Source organism: Zerene cesonia, chromosome 19 (genome assembly GCF_012273895.1).
Source record: "Zerene cesonia ecotype Mississippi chromosome 19, Zerene_cesonia_1.1, whole genome shotgun sequence".
Classification (NCBI taxonomy): Eukaryota; Metazoa; Arthropoda; class Insecta; order Lepidoptera; family Pieridae; genus Zerene; species Zerene cesonia.
The window spans coordinates 9,211,209-9,230,161 of record NC_052120.1 but is presented as its reverse complement, the minus strand read 5'-3'; the positions used below and the strand labels follow the sequence as shown (position 1 = coordinate 9,230,161).

At 34.4% G+C, this 18,953-nt stretch overlaps 1 protein-coding gene across 2 annotated transcripts; it reads right to left on the bottom strand.

Annotated features, from left to right (window-relative positions):
* Positions 1-903: 903 nt before the first annotated feature.
* LOC119834680 (integrin alpha-V-like) lies at positions 904-17,808 on the bottom strand. Of its 2 annotated transcripts, none has more exons than XM_038359117.1 (21): positions 17,605-17,808; positions 15,868-16,001; positions 14,814-14,917; positions 13,784-13,898; positions 12,152-12,307; positions 11,316-11,426; positions 10,601-10,689; positions 9,774-9,998; positions 9,036-9,153; positions 8,297-8,470; positions 7,596-7,775; positions 6,741-6,865; positions 5,901-5,967; positions 5,254-5,398; positions 4,450-4,806; positions 4,060-4,144; positions 3,438-3,500; positions 2,574-2,697; positions 2,308-2,377; positions 1,832-1,949; positions 904-1,133 (listed from the first exon to the last, which is right to left on the bottom strand). In XM_038359117.1, exons 1-21 carry the CDS (start codon positions 17,745-17,747, stop codon positions 996-998), a joined length of 2,841 nt encoding a protein of 946 aa, XP_038215045.1. In that variant the 5' UTR covers positions 17,748-17,808; the 3' UTR covers positions 904-995. The 2 variants fall into 2 exon arrangements, with proteins under 2 accessions (XP_038215045.1, XP_038215047.1); XM_038359119.1 differs by having other exon boundaries at positions 15,871-16,001.
* Positions 17,809-18,953: the final 1,145 nt, after the last annotated feature.

The following is an 18,953-nucleotide window of genomic DNA, read 5'->3' as shown; positions in this document are numbered from 1 at the left end:
TCTTATAACTTTTTGCCAGGTGAACGGATGAGAAATTTTGAAAGAATAGAAAAAATTCGATCACGAGGCAGGATTCGAACCTGCGTTTCTTGCCTAACCGTAGCAACGCCTAGCCTCTCGGCCACCCGTGATCCTGCCACAGTAATCGAATTTCTTCTACTCTTTCGGTTTCATGTGCCTAAGGGGCACCCCACTATTTCACTTTCTATTCTTTCAAAATTTCTCATTTATAAAGCATTTCAATGCTATAAAACTAAAAATGAAAGGTGAACGGATTTTTATGATTATTTTTGAAAGCTGGTGCCTACCATGTGGTCAAATTTAAATTTGCCTAAAAACATAATACAGGTATTAGCTGTTACGAAAATTGGTTTGTGAAAAAATACTTATAAACTAATCTGTAGATACAATGTAAAAAATAACTTCCTATGTCATATTGTATCTTATATTTTAAAAATACTCTCTTTCTACCAGAATAATTTAAGATAATATCTTCGTACTGGCCCGGCAGCTTAACTGTTACAATTATTCGATAAAGCTTAAATTTGGCACGAGCGGTAATTCTGCTAACGAGCCAGCACTGGACCATTTACGAATAACATTACCAGTCTTTATTATTGAACTCGATGTTGTTATATAATCTTTGCGTTGTTAGTTTTAATATCTAAGGAACACACAACATCTTTGAACAACAACTCGTATATTTTATGTTAGTTGAATGTTATTGAACATTCGATGTTGTTAGTTTTAACAACTAAGGAACACACAACACCTTTGAACAACAACTGCTATTTTATTTCAGTTGAGTATTATAGAGGTGCAAGGAATAATTGAATATAAATTTTAATTTATCTGCAGTTTAAAGCTTCCTAAGTCCGTATAAAATATTTTAAAAAAACATTAAATATTTGAATACTTTTAATATTACAATAGCGTCTTCATATACTTTGTACTTAAACATAATAGGACTAGAATGTTCTACATCTATAGAATAATTATTCAGAGTCGCTAATCAGTTCCGCAGTCGACTCCTCAGCAACTGAAGACGCGCAGGCCTGGTTTGTTTCCTCAGAACACGATTCTTCTTGGAGTCTCTTGAGATCATCACGCTTTTGTCGTAAGAAGAAACCATACTGGAAAGATGTACATAATTCTTATTCGAGATCGAAGCTTTTTCATTGACGTAAACTATTAGTGTGTGACAATTTGTTCAAAACTACAAATGGATTGAACAAAAAAATCGGATATGAAAGTCTATAGTGGGGAAATATACAAGAGTCCATTTTAATATAAGAAAAATGGAACACAAGCATTCGAAATGGTATTTGATTTGTTTTGTCGAGGTTCTTGTATGCATTTGGATATTTAGAATATTTAAAAATTGCACGCATCGATATAACGTCTATATGAAGTCCCGTATCTCGTTGAGAGGTATTGAGTAGATGAATTATATATTAGTTTCACTGATCAATTTTCTTTACGGACAATATCATCATCTCATCACCTTCCTCGTAGGAAGGAAGCTTATTAAAATACTAGCTGCGCCCCTAGTAATACCGGTCTGTATCCCCTAGGAATTTCGGGATAAAAATTACCTATATGTTATTCCAGTTGTCCAGCTATCTACGTATCAAATTTCATTGCAATCGGTTCAGCAGTTTTTGCGTGAAAGAGCAACAAACAAACACACCCTTACAAACTTTTGCATTTATAATATTAGTAGGATAGTAGGATGTAGACACAAGGAGTAGAGAATTTATTCGATAATCTAAAAAAAAATACTAATTGTGTTACAAGAATAGACTGATATCAGTATCATATATTTACTCACCTTATACATAACAAATACTATCACAGCTAGTAATAATAACCCGGCGACACATCCTACAATTATCGGCCAGATTGGCTGCACTGGTTCCAATACTAGCGTAGTAGTTATTGAAGCATTCCTTAAACATTAATATAATATTAATAAAAGTAAAAAAGGCCATTTAAAATAACAAGGAAAACAGTTTTCATCAGTATAATGTTACAAGTTCATAATAACTGAATTTATCAAACTAATTTTAGGTATTATTTTATAAATTCAAAGCGAAGTATTTTGTAAGCCTGTTTTTGAGATAAAGATAGTAAAATCATTCAAAATAATAGTTTTTTATGTTATAACGGGCAACTGAGCTGGTGGTCTGCTAATGTTTAGATATCACCATCGCCAATGAACATTCGCTGAGAAGTGCCTCTGAGAATGTTCTGCCCGACAACGGGAATAAAGCAATGGAGTTTGTATTAGATTAAGTAGGTACTCACTTATTTTGACCGTCCAGTAGTATTAGTGCCGTTGTTATATTATGTGTTATTTTTTCAGCAAGGAACTCTCCTGAAAGATACGAAACAGTTTTAAAACAATGCAAAGTAATCGTATTCAGAATAACAATAACATTATCAGATTATATCAATTTGCTTATATCTTGTTTGTGCTACTGTTTTCATAATTCTGTTTTTAGCAAAGATTATTAAATAGTTACTACTATTATGCTTTATTGAAACATATAATAGGTATAAAATATAATTACCAAATTTATCCAAATCAAAGGACAAAAATACAGGTACAGACAGAGAAACTTTGGCAGGAATCGACCAAATGCATTTAACCGTGGGGCCATCACTACAGCCCTTAATTTTGTTGGACACATTGACCTAAAACGGAGAGGAATAAAAAATTTTAGAAAGTGGTTCAACTGATCGTAAGCAATCACCACCCCTCATAATAATTTGCAAAGGTTGGGCCGCTGAATATGCGTTACCCGCTTTCAAAGGGTAAGAAAAGGGTTGTCGATGGGACTAAAGGAAAAGACTGAGAAGGGTGAGGAAAGGAAATAATACTTTTTTTATATTGATTTAAAACGTGATCTACAACCATTCATATACGTTTATTATATAAATCAACAGCGTTATGGGACAACTAAATCATGATATAGACTGATGGTCCAGGCTCAGTACACAGTATAAAACTCAAAGGTATACCTTTACTTTAGGTACATAACACCTTTATCAATTGACTAAGTAATCTGTATGTAATGTCTTATGCTTTTTTTGTTCTCTCTTGCGTTTTGTCGCTATTTTTTTGTCTTCATGTGTTTGTTCCTATCTTTGAATAAATGTTTGTCTCTGTTTACGTAGGTAAACGTAAGTAACATGAATCTTAATATCAGAAATATTATTGTGATGGTCAAACTCCTTTGCATTGGACTAGTACTCTATTAGTCAGTACTAGATCAGTCTGGATTGTGATGAACCCGAGTTAATGTCATGTTAAAATACTTACCTATAGTATACTGTGTATAAAAATAGCAATGCCCCCTTTGAAAGCAATTTTGCTTTCTTTATTCATCGAATAAATGACCAAAATCAAATATACTTAAGGATAACCTACTTACCTTATCAGGGAGTAAAATTTGTCCAGATAGATTAAACCAGTCCGATGGGCCAAAGTTCGTTATCTAAAAAGAAAAATTTCTATCAAGAGAAGTAATATAAAAACGTTCAGATTAAAAAATGAAATAATTGCTGGCCTCCGATTTCTGTCTATTGGAAATATTACTTGTTTTTTTTTGTAATTAATTTTTTTAATATTATTTTGATTTTATTAAGATAAATTGCTTCTACCCTTTTAGGTGTTAAAGTTAAATTGATTCAAACAATATTCCATGTAAGCATTTGCGTGCTAATGACATAAACTCATTACAACAAAAATGGAATAATTATAAAAACTTTTTATGTGAGAGTTCGCAATGAGGCTGGTTCGCCTGATGGTCTGTGACCAGCACCGCCCATAAACATTTATACAGACCTTATGCCTCTGCAAATGGATTGCCGACTTAAGATTTATAGAGGGAATAAAATTTAGGAATGGCAAGGACAAGGAAAAGGAAATAAAGAAAGATTGCCATCACTTAACATAACCTTATGTCTTTTTTCCTCGTATACTTGCTAAATAGTATAAATGAAAGTGCAATTGCGATGATAAAATGAAGAAAAACATATACAAAACAATTTTACCTCAAAATAATGTACAAAATGCACTCCGCCGCGCTCATTAAACTTATCCCTCGTAACCGACATCGTAGTATTTGGCAACGGCTTCCTGAAATCAACTGTCGGGATTAATATTGCTGTAGTTGTTTGAACTATAAAGTATTGTGTGGTTTTTTAATCAGGAGATAGTTTGAAGGATAAAGAGTTATATAGGTTACTTTTTATAGTAGTAAAATATTTCATTCACATGGGACGATCCATTATGGTGCGCATTTAAATCAGTCTGACATTCATAAATTCCTAAGAACCTATGTGTAGCAACTGTTATTCTTCTTTCACTACGTGAACCAAGCCGACGGTAGAAAGCAAGTATGTAATTATCATTATTTGTGAGCAAAGTAAATGTATACTTACCCGCTAACAGAAAAACTAGCTTTCGGCGTAACAAATATTGTCAAATGCTTCACAAGTCTCTCCATGTTAGTGCCTCTATAAAATGGTACATGTAACTCCACTTCTATGCCTATTTCCTCGTATACCATCGTTTCTCTGGCATATTCTACTTCAATTATCCATTCGACGAACTCTCCACGGTAGAACGGTGATGGTAGCTTACAGGTCACGTTACGGTCTTCCAAGTAGCAAGCACTCGGTAGTCTTTTTGGTGGCGAGATCAGCTGTAGATGTGTTTCAGCACCGTATGATGCTTCTTCTGTATTGATTATCGTGATTTTGAGACCTAGACGATCGTCAGAGCCTGGTACGTACGGGCTGAAATTATTTTTTTATTGAAATTTAATGTTTATATGTTGCTCATAAGATTTTGTATCATCTAACATCGAGATGATCGCTGAATGACTATGAATCTAATATTCCAAGTTCCAACTTTTAGTTAACATTTATCGTCTGCCCATGAAACTTTTTAATAGACTCGTTCATTTATATTTCAATATAAAATTGTAAAGTTACATTGCCAATGGAATTTTCCGATCCTCCAAAACTTTGCAGACAATTTTCGGGAAAAACTTAACATCAAGTTTATTCAAATAATTTTTTTAAACTAAATTTTTAAATCTGTCAGATAAAAGTTTTTGAGCTAAATCGTTATAAAAGAAAATGTACAAACAACTCAAATAATTTTTTATTGGAACCTTAATAAATAAATTAAAAAACTATTAAGATAAATACTGAATAGTTTACATAGAAACTATAACTTACTTGTGTAAAGATTCTAGTGTCATAATCAATAGAGGTTGACAAATTAAGTCTTCACCACAATCTCGTGTTAGTTGAATATTAAATGAGGTATCTAATATGGATTCATCAGAAAGACGAGCTGCGTGTAATGGAAATATTAAACTGTCTGAAACAAATAAAGTAGTTATAATATAATAGAATAAAAAAAGTTAATTCCTATGCAACTTATAGAAAAATACTACTTTTTAGCTGTTTACTTGGTGGATGCCTACAGCATAGTAGTTCTCTGCATGCTAAATTTCAGCCCGATCGGTCCAGGAGTTTGGTATGTGCGTTGATAGATCAGACAGTCGGATACCTTTGAGTTTTATACATAAAGAAGAAGAGATTTAAAATTCCATATTGGGAGGCGTAATTTTTGTGTCCTACTAGACTGAGACATTTTTTTTATTCGTCTCCACCGGGGATCGAATCCAGAACAGGTTCTACACGTGTTCACCACTCCACCATGGATCCCCTCGAGGCATCATAAGATGATACAATAAAAATTACCAGTAACAATTGATTTAACTCGAAGCTTCTATAAATTGCTCTAACTACTTTAAATGGTTAACGAAAAATAAATTCGACTCTCATTGCGAAAATACAAATTACGATATTTTATTTACCTTGGAACCCGTCGATTGCCGTCAAATTGAATTTCATTGAAATGGGTTTTGATAAATCGGCCGTCGGCTGCGAATAAATTGGTATAAGAGTCATTTTTCGAGTTACGTTTTATTTTCAGAAACATTTTAATTAGTTTAGAGTTTAATTAAATGAAGATAAACAGTGTATTGGAAAGTGTGGAAGTTGTGCTTATTACAAAGATCATCAGAAACGTATCTCACTCTTTCAATTCTCTACATTAATTTAGATTTAGGTAAAAAGGGTTAATCTGCTTAATCCACATCACTGTCCAAATTCTAACAGGATATAATGAATAATAACTTGACTATAAAAATTATTTCAAACGGATCGTTGAGGAGTTTTATGTATATCTACAAATACAATTGTCTAGCTATCCGCCCGCTTCTTCGTCCGCATAGCTAAAGGAACAGATATTTGGATTTCCCTTGGTTTTGCCGTGTTATTCTCGTTTCCGTATTTCTCGAATAAAAGCTTAAAATCGGATAAATTTCATTAAAATCGGTTCAGTGGGATAGACGTGAAGAAGAGACGGACAGAACTGAACTGAACAGACTGTATATTCTTATGAATATACAAGTTGAATCTCTACTGATATTACTATCAGTAGAGATTAAAAAGGAATCCTAACACTAGTAATCGGAGATATAAACCAGAAATGAGCTCATAGTCTCATTTCGGGCATTAACTATTTAGCCACATAGACTTTCTATATTTCAATGTTTCTAACGACCACTCAATCAGTGATGATCCTGTAATGAGCACGATTGCTTCACCCAAACTTTCGCCACCGAATATTTTGAACTCAGCGCGAAACTTACATGTACTTTCACGACTTGTTCTTCGCATAGTTCGTTACCGGGCTTAATTGTTACATTGTACTCTGAATCCCCATCAAGCATAGCGCGATTGTCCTCACTGTCTATCGCTATAGTTGCTATTAGATCTGAAATGGTATTTATAATTAAACTACGGTTATCGTGTATAGTTTGTTTTGCATGTGTAGGGAGAATCCGCTCCGCTTTAAAAGAGAGTACAAAGGCTGATATGACGCACGCACACATTTATACCATCAATGAATTATCAGTTTCGGCTGGCTCTGTCCGTACACATGGCCGCACGCACACATACATAATAAATGCATACGTATTATGCTCTCAACAAAAATAGGCGAATTACGAAAAATCCATTGATTCTACTAAAAAAATTAATCACTATTTAATTACTATGTTGCTCGGAGAATAATTTGGTAAAAATCAGCGGCTGTGTGTGGCTATATTTTAATTTATTTCTGAAAGCGTTCTTCTTAAACTATCTATTTATATATTTCGCACGTTGAACTTCTTCACAGTTTTTATCTCTTTTATCTTATATATAAAATTCTCGTATCACAATGTTAGTTACCATTCTCTCCCGAAACGGCTGGGGCGATTATCATGAGATTTTGGGTGCATATCGGGCAGGTCTGAGAAGCGGATAAGATATTTTTATATACCCTTAAATGATAAGAGTAAAGCAGAACAGCGTTTCAGGTCAGCTAGTTATGATATAAAAAAGGAGCTGACGGTGATTTATTGGATTGTCATCAAAGAAATCGAAAAAGGTTTAAACATTTCCCTCTACATCTTCTTTGAATAAAATATTACTTTGGTATAAATTTTGCACAATATACGGACCCAATTTAACATGAGGCGTAACGCTGTCAGCAGCCACCACACAAAACAGTGCTGTAAAGTTAGTGGCGTTAGGTTGTAAATCCATTGCATCCGGAACTTTGATGCTGGCTTCCACGTGGACGGTTGGAACACATCTGAATAGAAACGCCATATTGGATTTGTAAGCACCGATTGCTAAATCTGAAAAACGAAAGTTTGATATTGTAATATTCAAATATATAAATTTTTTCCATAGTCGACAATATTTTTTTGCTAAGTTTAATGACTTAACATTTTAAGATAAGCGTTAATTAACGATGATAAATTTAAAATCAACATTTAATCATAATTATTATAGCTATCCGAGCTTTCTCAATTCCGAATTTTCAAGTTTTACTTTCATTAGATCCCTCTTCTGCCATTAAATCACAACATAGTATAAAACGAAGTCGGTTTCCGCCGTCTAGACACACACGCGGTTTAAAGCGTATGCTTTTTGACGCTTTTTTAAATAGACAGAATGCTTCAATAGGAAGGTTTACATATCATGTATTATTGCTCCCATGCAAAGCCGGGGAGGTTGTAGTTGTTGATAGAATATAAAATCTTTCATATAAAATACGCAGACGTTTAGCCATCTTAAGCGGAACTATTTAAAATGAATCTAGTCCAAAGAAAAGAACAAATCTACTCACTCTGTTTTAAACACTTCCTTCACTTACCATTACAATTATTATTATCGATGTCAATGCCTTTTGATATGGAGAAGCCGAAACTTTTAGCGCCTGCGACTTTAATCCTTTGAACGAATTGACCATGTAAGCCCGATTTACTACCTCGATAGATGTATACTGAACCCGATCCATTGTCCTCCCAGGGAGCCCCGATTGCAATATCTGAAACGTTATTTCTTAGACATCATCTTTGTAAAATTGTATAACTATAATTTTGAAAACAAACCATAATACTAGACAAAAAAATTAAATAAATCACTACCCTGCTGTAACTCAGTTGGTGGACTAGTACGGAGGGAAATCGTATCCTTTATATTTCTAATAATTGTTATGTATTATAAGATATGTTAGTTGAAATGCATGTACAATTGTAAATAATACATAAATTAGATTCGTGGAGAAGGGATAAAACAATAAGTATTAATTCTCAGACGAAGTCTGCAGTCTTTGGGGTGATGATGAATTGAGTTTATAAAGGATGAATATCAACATTATTCGTTTACTTTAAGTGGTATGCATACAAATGATTTATTTTTTATTGAAAGTCCTAAAATGATCTACCATGGATTACCAAGTATGTATTAAATATGGCTGTTGTGTGTGGCCACATTTACGGAAAGATAAAGCTTTATGTCTTTCCACGATTTATATTCTGTCACAAGTAATTTTCCTATATTCACTTAATTAAATTCTAAATGTATGAATTTCAAAGGATCTTGATCATTACCAGTGTATCCATCATCATCGATGTCACCCAGATCTGCGATTGAGAGTCCAAAATGCGCACCATTTTCCCCCGAACCCATGATGAAACCAGCTGATTTTAGAGTTACGTTATCCTGGAACTAGAAGTTAGCAATGTAGAAAAAATATTTGCATTTCATACATTAATATTATCTATACTAATACTATAAAGCTGAAGAGTCTGTTTGTTTGTTTGAACGCACTAATCTCACGAACTTCTGGTCTGATTTGAAACATTCTTTCAGTGTCAGATAGCCTATTTATTGAGGAAGGCTATAGGCTATATAAGTACCACGGGCGAAGCCTGGCGGACCGCTAGTGATCAATAGTGGTAAAAGAAGCACTTTCGTGGAATGCCCACTATATTAGACAGTAGGAAAATTTCAATCCGCGTTTTTGATAGTCTGTCTATCTATCTATTTAATCAGGATAATCTCCAGATAACGAAGACTTTACAAGCAGATAATCTCAGGGATATTTCTCATTAAGTGGAAATAGCTTGTGATCATTTTTATTTTCTGAATGTAATTATTCCAAATCACTTTCGGAATGAAGTGAAAGAAGGTAATGCGAATATAAGTAACAGAAAGTAAAACTAAAGACAAAAGTAAACAAATATAACCTATAATTCAAATGCCTCAATACACCCTTGTATTAAAAATAACCATTTTGTAAATACACGTTTAGGAATCCTAAAACAATAGACAAATAAAGGACTCACCTGTTTCTCAGACAAATAAACAAAAACAGCTCCTTGATTGTACGTTAGTGTGCCGTTTTTGCGGACATAGTTGGGTGCACCAACCAGCAGGTCGGCCAGACCGTCCCCATTGATATCAGTACAGCACAGCGTGGCACCAAAGTAACTTCCGAGTTGGGGGCCATAAAGCTTTGCTCTGATGTGGAGAGAATCCGTCTCGCGTGACACGGGCTCAAATATAAGAACCTTTGGATGGAAAAATCAAGTAAATTATACGAACAATAATGTAATTATGGCTAGCAGAAACTATACTGCCTTTTCATTGACAGGTAAAAATCGGGTCACCCAGTAAAGTTATGATAACAAACACAAAAAAACATTCGGAATAATAACCTCCTCATTTTAGTAAGTCGGTTGAAAAGTATTACAATATTACATACGTATATTGAAAATGATTTTATTAAATCTTAAAAACATATTAATATTACGTTATGCCATCTTTTGAAGAGTATAATTAACACAAACATATAGCTGTTACAAATATGTATGTGTGACTAAAAACCAAATTACTTTCGCGAGATAACGCAAAAGTCCACGCGAACGAAGCCATGGACAAGAGGCCGGTAAGTTGTAAATACTCTACTATAGTATACTACATTTTATATTATTCAAATTAAAGGAAATTGTACAATCGACAACTATTCTAACAATCGATTTTGAAAATAACTTTACCATAAGAAGGTATAAAGTATAATCTTAATAAAATACCAGACATTTCCAGAACGTTATAGAACATTTTATAATAGTTTATTCATCAATGGAATGAGGGAACAGTTTAAAAAACTCACCTGTCCATAACCTGATTTGGATCGTGGAGCGCCAGCGACGTAAAGAATCTTGCCATCCGTCTCGAATACTCCAGACTCTACGCTATATCCTGATAAAAACAAATACAGCTAAAATTTATAAGCGTACTCGATTTTTAAAAACTGAATGGGACTGGGATAAATACTTAGCGGTCAACATTACGAAGCCGCAAGTATTCTAGTAACAAGCATAAAAAACCTTTATTTATAATTCTTGGGCAATAATTTATAAGGGTAATGCCGGTTAATCACATTTGCACGAAAATAGATTTGCGGTTTCGTGATTAAGAAGATAGAGTGACATAGGCAATCTATTTGTAGAGGCGTAAGGTCTACGAACTTACGCCTCTCCAAATGTTCATGGGCGGTGGTAGTGCTTACCATCAGGCGATCCACCAGCTCCATTGCCGACGATGACATAAAAAATTATTGAAAAATATGAATAAACTATACGCTGGTCGCGGCTCCGCCCGGATATCAAGATTCGTGTTTTATCCCAAGCGAACTTTTAATCGGAATAAAAAGTACCCTATGACCCAAGTCAGCTTATACCCTGTCTGTTTACTAAATTTCATTAAAATTCGTTCAGTAGTTTCAGCGTGATTGACGGACAAACATCCAGACAAACAAATTTTCACATTTTTAATATTAGTGCGAAGTGTGATAGTGACAGAGTGATAGATAGATAGTATCTTACCCAAATAGTCATCTGGGCCAATTTCTCTGGTGTAATAAGGATTTGCTGTGGGTTGCTTGTTAACAAAAATGCTGCGTGTATCTGTTATATATTTATACTCCACTATACCACCTGGAATTAATGGTAACATAAGAGTTATAACATGTTAATAAATTTTATCTACAAAAAAGGTCACCGTTGTTCTTGACATGGACGCATCAAAGCCTAAAAGAGGACCAACTGACAGTGTTGTCAGTTGGTCATCCAACACATGAAGAATCTGAATGTGAATCCGCTAAGAAGACACGGAGTTATCGTGTAACAATGAACTTGAAAACAGAGTTGCGGTTTTCTTTGTTATCAACAAAAATAATCAATGATTTTTCTGAGTATCGTACAGCCTTAAAAGTTTTTTCGCTTCAGATGGTATTAATTATTTATTTTTATGGTATTATTTATATGTTCCTCAAAATAAGGATCACAAAAGGTCGTTACATGTATACTTAAGCTATAGATCATTTATAAATATAAGTTGGCGTATGCACAACCTGTTATATGTGTTCACAACTTACAATTATAACAAAACTAGCTGCTGCTCCGCGGTTTCACCCGCGTAAATTCGTCCATCCAATTCCAATCCAGTAGGAATATCGGGATAAAAAGTTGTTTATATGTTATTCCAGTTGTCCAGCTGTCTACGTACCAAATTTAATTGCTCGGTTCAGTAGTTTTTGCGTGAAAGAGCAACAAACACATACACATCCTTACAAACTTTCGCATTTATAATATTAGTAGGTTAGTAGGATAGGATTTCACAAGTTACAAAAGAGTAGATATAAATTTAAATATATGTTTACCCGTCCACTGAAGAAGACCAGGTGCGCCTATAATAAAACTATTATTTCCTGTTACTTTCACCGATATACCGGCTTGCCCATACGCGTAGAAGTTAAGATGTGTCCCGTATTCTCCGAACTCTTTTCTCTGTCCATCTGTCATAAACGCTTGTCTATCTGCAAGTTAAAGTATGTACTTTAATCTACTATATAAAAATAAGTCGGGTTTTCCTTCCTGACGCTATAACTCCGGAACGCACGAACCGATTCCCACGGTTTTGCATTCGTTGGAAAGGTCTCGGGCTCCGTGAGGTTTATAGTAAAGAAAATTCAGGAAAAAATTCATCAGAAAAGCGGGAAAATCATTTTATCACATACAGTCATTTAGTGGCGAAACGGAGTTCGCCGGGTTTGCTAGTACTGTATGATTTAATGAAAATAAATTGTCAATAGTCTTATAATTCTTAAGGCTTTAACTGCTTCGTTAGTGACACAGAAGCCATTTTTTTAAACGTAATCAAATATTTGTAGGAAGATTGTATGAACATACTTGACCAAATATTGATCGAGTTCATTTGCCGTATAGTTATTATTATAAAAACTAAATGACAGGATAGCATTATTTTACAAACAATTTTTTTTAATGTCACAGTTGGCAATGGAACTGGTGGGATGCCTGATGGTAAGCGCTACCACCGCCCATAAACATTTGAAGAGGCATAAGGTCCATTGTAGACCTTACGCCTCTACAAATGGTTTGCCGACTTTTTGGAAAGAGATTAAGAAAGGATTGTCGAGTGGAATAAAGGAAAGGTTTGGGAAGGGTAAGGAAAAGGATATAATATCAGTAAAAAGAAGTATCTCCTAAGTAATTTACTAAGTTACTCGTTAATACATCAGCTATTTGCCAGTGAAGGTTCCACCAAAATCGTTCGTTCCAGATATTAGACGGAACAAACAGACAGACGGACTGTTCTGTTCGATATTTCAGTATCACTAAGCGACACTCAAATTTTATTTATTGTGTATAGCGGCCATTGCTCGACACGATAAATTTTCACACTTTACAAGAGATATTTTAACCGCTCTTAAACATGAATGTCAAATTTCCTAAATAACCTTTTAGACTCAATGCATAAGGGATCTTTTATGTGACGTAAGTAATATGCGTCATTGCAATATGTAGCAGGATTAAACTGTTGGCAATCATCACGTTCGGTGCAGGTGACTGTTTCAATATCTATGCAGAACTGAGAATAATTCATAATTAAATATCTACTTTAATAATAACTATTCTTATGTCAGTATGACCGATTTGTTTTTGGATTGAATACTTAATCATATTAGGGACCAGTTTAGCCTAATATTATGTGGATTTTTTCAAATAGGATTATGCGAGTACTTTTATTACTTTTTGACGATGTAACGGCTTATTGAATATGCAAGAAATTTGGCATACTACAGTAATCGCCAAATTTAATGGCCGACCTCAAATTGGCCCCAGTTATCTTGTTCGTGTGGTGAGGTAGATCAATTGTGATACAGACGATTTGCACCTTTATCTCAGCCAGAAAGATTGGATAGTATTTTATTCGTTTATCTACCTAGTAAGCGTGTAAGGCCGTAAGCTGAAGCGAGATTGTTTAAACTCACTCATTTCTTTCAAAGGGAAAAGGGTAGCTGCGCGGAACTGTCCCTGAATGTAGCACGCTCCGTTCGACAGTAAATGAGAAGTTTTGTACGGCACAGCCCACCGTGGAGCGCAGACCTGCAAGATTTATTCATAAGAACTTTGTGTGGGTGGCATTGTATTATGATCTAGACTAATACTGTTAAATTGTAGTCTTCCATTTTAATTATCCATTTGTGTAATACAACGTAATTTCATAAATAATGATTATTCTTTAACTTAACACAAATCGCCTACAAATTGTCAGAAATAGACCATATTTAAATGAAACCACATGAAAGGAAAATTAAAAAAAAATTATATATGGCGCCAATTTAAAAAAAGACCGGTTCACTCAACAGAAAGATATGAATTTAATTTTTAGTTTTATAGCATTGAAATGCTTTATAAATGAGAGATTTTGAAAGAATAGAAAAAATTCGATCACGAGGCGGGATTCGAACCCGCGTTTCTTGCCTAACCGTAGCAAAATTTCTCAGCAAGATATGAGTTAACCGATGAACAAACACAAAAGAAAAAATACAGTCGAATTCAGACCATGCTACTTTTTACAATATATGACAGTGACATTTTACTAGTTGCTGATAAAGTCACTGATAATTAATTAATCTATTCGAAACTTTTGATGTTATATTTCTGCGAAGGTGTTAGTAACGTTAACTGACAGATAACCATAACAATAATCAGAGGTTACGAAATCGCCTCTAATTATTGTAACAGCCAGAATATTACCCCATTAGTATAAACTAGCTGCGCCCTGCGGTTTCACCCGCGTAAGTCCGAATCCCGTAGGAATATCGGGATAAAAAGTTGCCTATATGTTATTCCAGTTGTCCAGCTATTTACGTACCAAATTTTATTGCAGGCGGTTGAGTAGCTTTTGCGTGAAAGAGTAACAAACACACACACGTCCTAACAAACTTTCGCATTTATAATATTAGTAGGATAGGATAGGATATTATCTCAGCATTAAATTTGCAATATTGTCATTACCAATAATTTTCCAGCTGGTACAGTTGCAACGGTCGCTCCAAACCACATATCCTCCCTGAAGAAGTAATTATATGAAGCCATTTTACTAAAGCTGATATCCTGAGCTGGAATAAATATAATTTCAAAACATGATTGTGCTTCTAGACACTGCGAAATAACTGATAAGGTCTGAGTGGTGTAAGGTTTCGTGTAGTACCATGCTGTCGGAAGTTAAAATTACGTGTGAGTAAATTTTTTATAACATCTATATTCTATGCATTGCTAATTAAATTTTTATTTACATAAGATCAGGTTAAAAAGATTCTCAGCGTTTGATATAAATAACAATTTATCATCATCAGCCCATATATGTTCCCACTACTGGAACACAGGCCTCCTATGAGGGTTTAGGCCATAATCCACCACGCTGGCCAGGTGCGGGTTGGCAGATGTCACATTTCGTCCAACTTTTAATTCTTGGACATGCCGGTTTCCTCACGATGTTTACCTTCACCGTTTTAAGCAGTGGTGATGTAATCCACATGTGCAGATAAATTGAAAAATCAATTTATTTCCTGCACGCTCGCTCCGGTCTCGAACCTCGACTTATCGATTTTGAAGTCCGAGGTTCTCACCACTGAGCCACCACTGCTTGTGTAACAATAATAATAATTTATAATTGAGTGTAATTTATTGAAAATATATATACCAAAACGTCTACACCGAAATTATATAAGTCCGGCGATCCTAATGAGTATAATAAGATGAACACATGAAATAATTGATACTTGATAAGTGGACAAGGTATACGCATACTTTGTACTTAATATATACTGTTTAAGTGGGTCAAAATCGAGTCCAATAGAGTCGGTTACTATTATTTTTTTCTAATTGTTATCAATACTTTTATAAATTTAAATGTTAATAAAAGTATATAATAATTAAAAAAATCAGGACACACTCATCGTCAAAACTAACAAGATCGCTTATTTTTTATTTAATTTATCGGCTTTTTTTATTCATTTGTATTTCTTTGTTAGATATTGTTTTCAATAATAACTTGTTTCTTTATTACCACCTTCGTCAATTCCCAGTGATCTGCAGGTCACGTTACTGACATTTAGTTCATTCAGCCAACATTTGAACACTGCACCAGTAGTGACATTGGGGTTGAACCGGTTCTTAGCTCTCGGTGCGCCAATAAAAAGCCTGGAAGTGAAGAAGAACTTAAAGATCCCTATGGTATGAGGATTTTTTTTTTTTTTTATTGTGGGATAGGGAAGCGCTTGACTATCATCTCGCCTGCTGGTAAGCGTAGATGTAGTCTAAGATGGAGCGCGCTTCCCTAGGAGGTACCTGTTCACTCTACTTTATATCATTACTACACTACATAGTATAAAACTGAGTCGCTTACTCTGTCCCTATGTCCCTATGTATGCTCAAATCTTTTAAAACTACGCAACGGGTTTTGATGGGTTTTTTTTAATAGACAGTGATTCAAGAGGAAGGTATATATGTACAATAATATCTATTAAACCACTACGAATTAACGCATGAATGATAAATGTTAATATGAAGTCAGAAAAAAGAATTCGGGACATATCCAAAGCAGGTGATGCATATAGTCTGTCCATTGTTGTGGGCGTATACCTACAGTCACAGAGTAAACAATAATAATAATAAGTTACTTTTAAAATCCTAGTTGCAAAATGCACTGAATGAATCATAACAGTGAGTCATGAACTCGCCACTGCACTTTTTGTTGTTAACAACAAAACTTGAATAACATAAATGTAAATACATATTTGTAGGGGTCAAATACAGTGAAGGTATTATTTGATATGACTCTCATTACATACTCTCTCTCTCTCTCTCTTTCTCCATACACTCACATACACAAACACATGTGTAATTAGAGTAGATATAATATTATATTTACATTATATGAAAATTATTCTTAACAAAAAACTAAATCACGTTCAAATTGTCAACTAGACTAAATTTAAATGTGACCACAAGGAAAGCATCAGCTTTCAAATAAAAAAGGATCATAAAAATCGGTTCATCTAGTAAAAATTTATGAGCTAACAAATTTGAATTGATAATGCGCTCCTTTCTTGAAGTCCGTTGAAAATAATATATTAACACATAATTCTAAACTATACAAGAGGTCACCCCAATCGTAAATAAAATTAGGTGGGCTTTGTTTAAATTGATTCAATTAGAAACTCTGTGACTGTGATAAGAACAACGAGTGTGATAAGGGCAAAATTAGTTTCATTATATCAAATTTACATTCATAAATATATGGGAAACATCTTTATATTCCCATTGCAGGTAATATACCCGTCCTGTTAGTGCGCTCTGATTCTAAGACTTAAGTTTTGTTATATTGTTTTATCATCGACTACCTGCGGCCCGCGGTTTCACCCGCTGAGGTCCGTATCCCGTAGGAATATCCGGATAAAAAGTTGCCTATATGTTATTCCAGTTCTCCAGCATTCATCATTTCATTGCAATCGGTTCAGTAGTTTTTGTGTGAAAGAGCAACAAACACACACATCTTTACAAACTTATGCATTTATAATTTTAGTAAGAATTAGGACTAGAGGCGTATTGACATTATTTATATCTCTCCTACAAATAGTGGATATTGGAGTGCCTTATTTAGGTGGAATCATTAATTCAAATAATTCATCAAAGTTAAGTTATTTTTGTTCACTCGCCTGTTCCGAAAACGTCGAAATGCGAAAAAAATATAGCTAAAAACAGCCAAAATATACTAGCAATAACATCATTTAAAAATACTCACTCTGAATTATTTAAAACAACCGAATAACCGAAATGATCCGTCGCGGCATTGGGTTGAAATGCCACCAACGACTTTATATGAAACACATCACAGTTACTATGAATAATAAACAAAATACTTATAATTATATTAAAAACAAACATTGTTTATATCGTTAGAACACTGTTCACAATCACATGTTCTCACTACCCTTGCAACTATTAAACTGACAGTCGTTAAAGATAATGTATTATGTATTTATTAAAATTGTTATGACGAAGTAAACAGACGATAGGTTTGTTTAAGACGGCATTAGCTAATTATAACATGAAATAGCTTGTCTAGTACGAATGATGAATCAGAGGTTTTCTTGCTTAAATGCTGATATGGCGATCAGTTTAATAACTTGATTGTTTATCATTAAAAAGTATAATTCTAAAAATAAACACAAAATTCGCTACTGTTTTTAACATTCGCAATGAAAATAATGTTTGTTTAACTTGTAGATGTATGATTAATATATGTGAGCTTGAAATTTGATACAAGCCATTTCACAAACAATAATAATTGTTGTACATTAATAAATTGAATAGCGATGTATGTACATTTTCTTATACATTTATTACTGGTGGAAAAGAAAGCAATTGAAACTTAGTAAAAGTGACAACGGGTTCAAATAATCCCGCGGTAAGCTGTAGGTCTTAAATGCATTGAACACCAGTATTAAATAACCTATATCCACTGGTTCTCTATGTAACTATATAATGAATGAACCCCTGTATGGTAGCCGAGCACGCTTCGGCACGAATTGGGCCAGCTCGCACCGATTAAGTACCACTCACAGAAGACCGGCGTGAAAAAGCATTCTGCTGTGTTTCGTTTTGTGAATGGCCGGGTTGTTGCCGGAGGTCCGTATGCGTCCTTTCCTTTAATCCTCTCGTCATAATCCCTTTATAATCCGTTCCCAATTTGAAGCCAGCAATCCATTTGTAGAGGCGTAAGGTCTGCATCGACCAAATATCCATGGGCGGTGGTAGCGCTTACCATCAGGCGATCCACCAGCTCTATTGCCGACGACAACATAAAAAATAACGGTTCCTTATGGCTTACGAGGCAGTCGCAGATTTCATCAATCATTTCTTCTGGCCTGATAACTTGTATAATGTCTATAAAGTGTATCATTAGGTGGTGGCTGTCAAACTTGGGATTAGGATCCGTACACATAAGGAAAACTGCAAAAACATTGGTCGCCCATCCACTTTATGACGGGGCTAACTGTTGCTTAACTTCGATAGCTAGACGGACATATAAATAAGTACAGACGGAGACCGAAGTTTTAATAATTGAGTCCCGTTTTACCTATTGGGTAC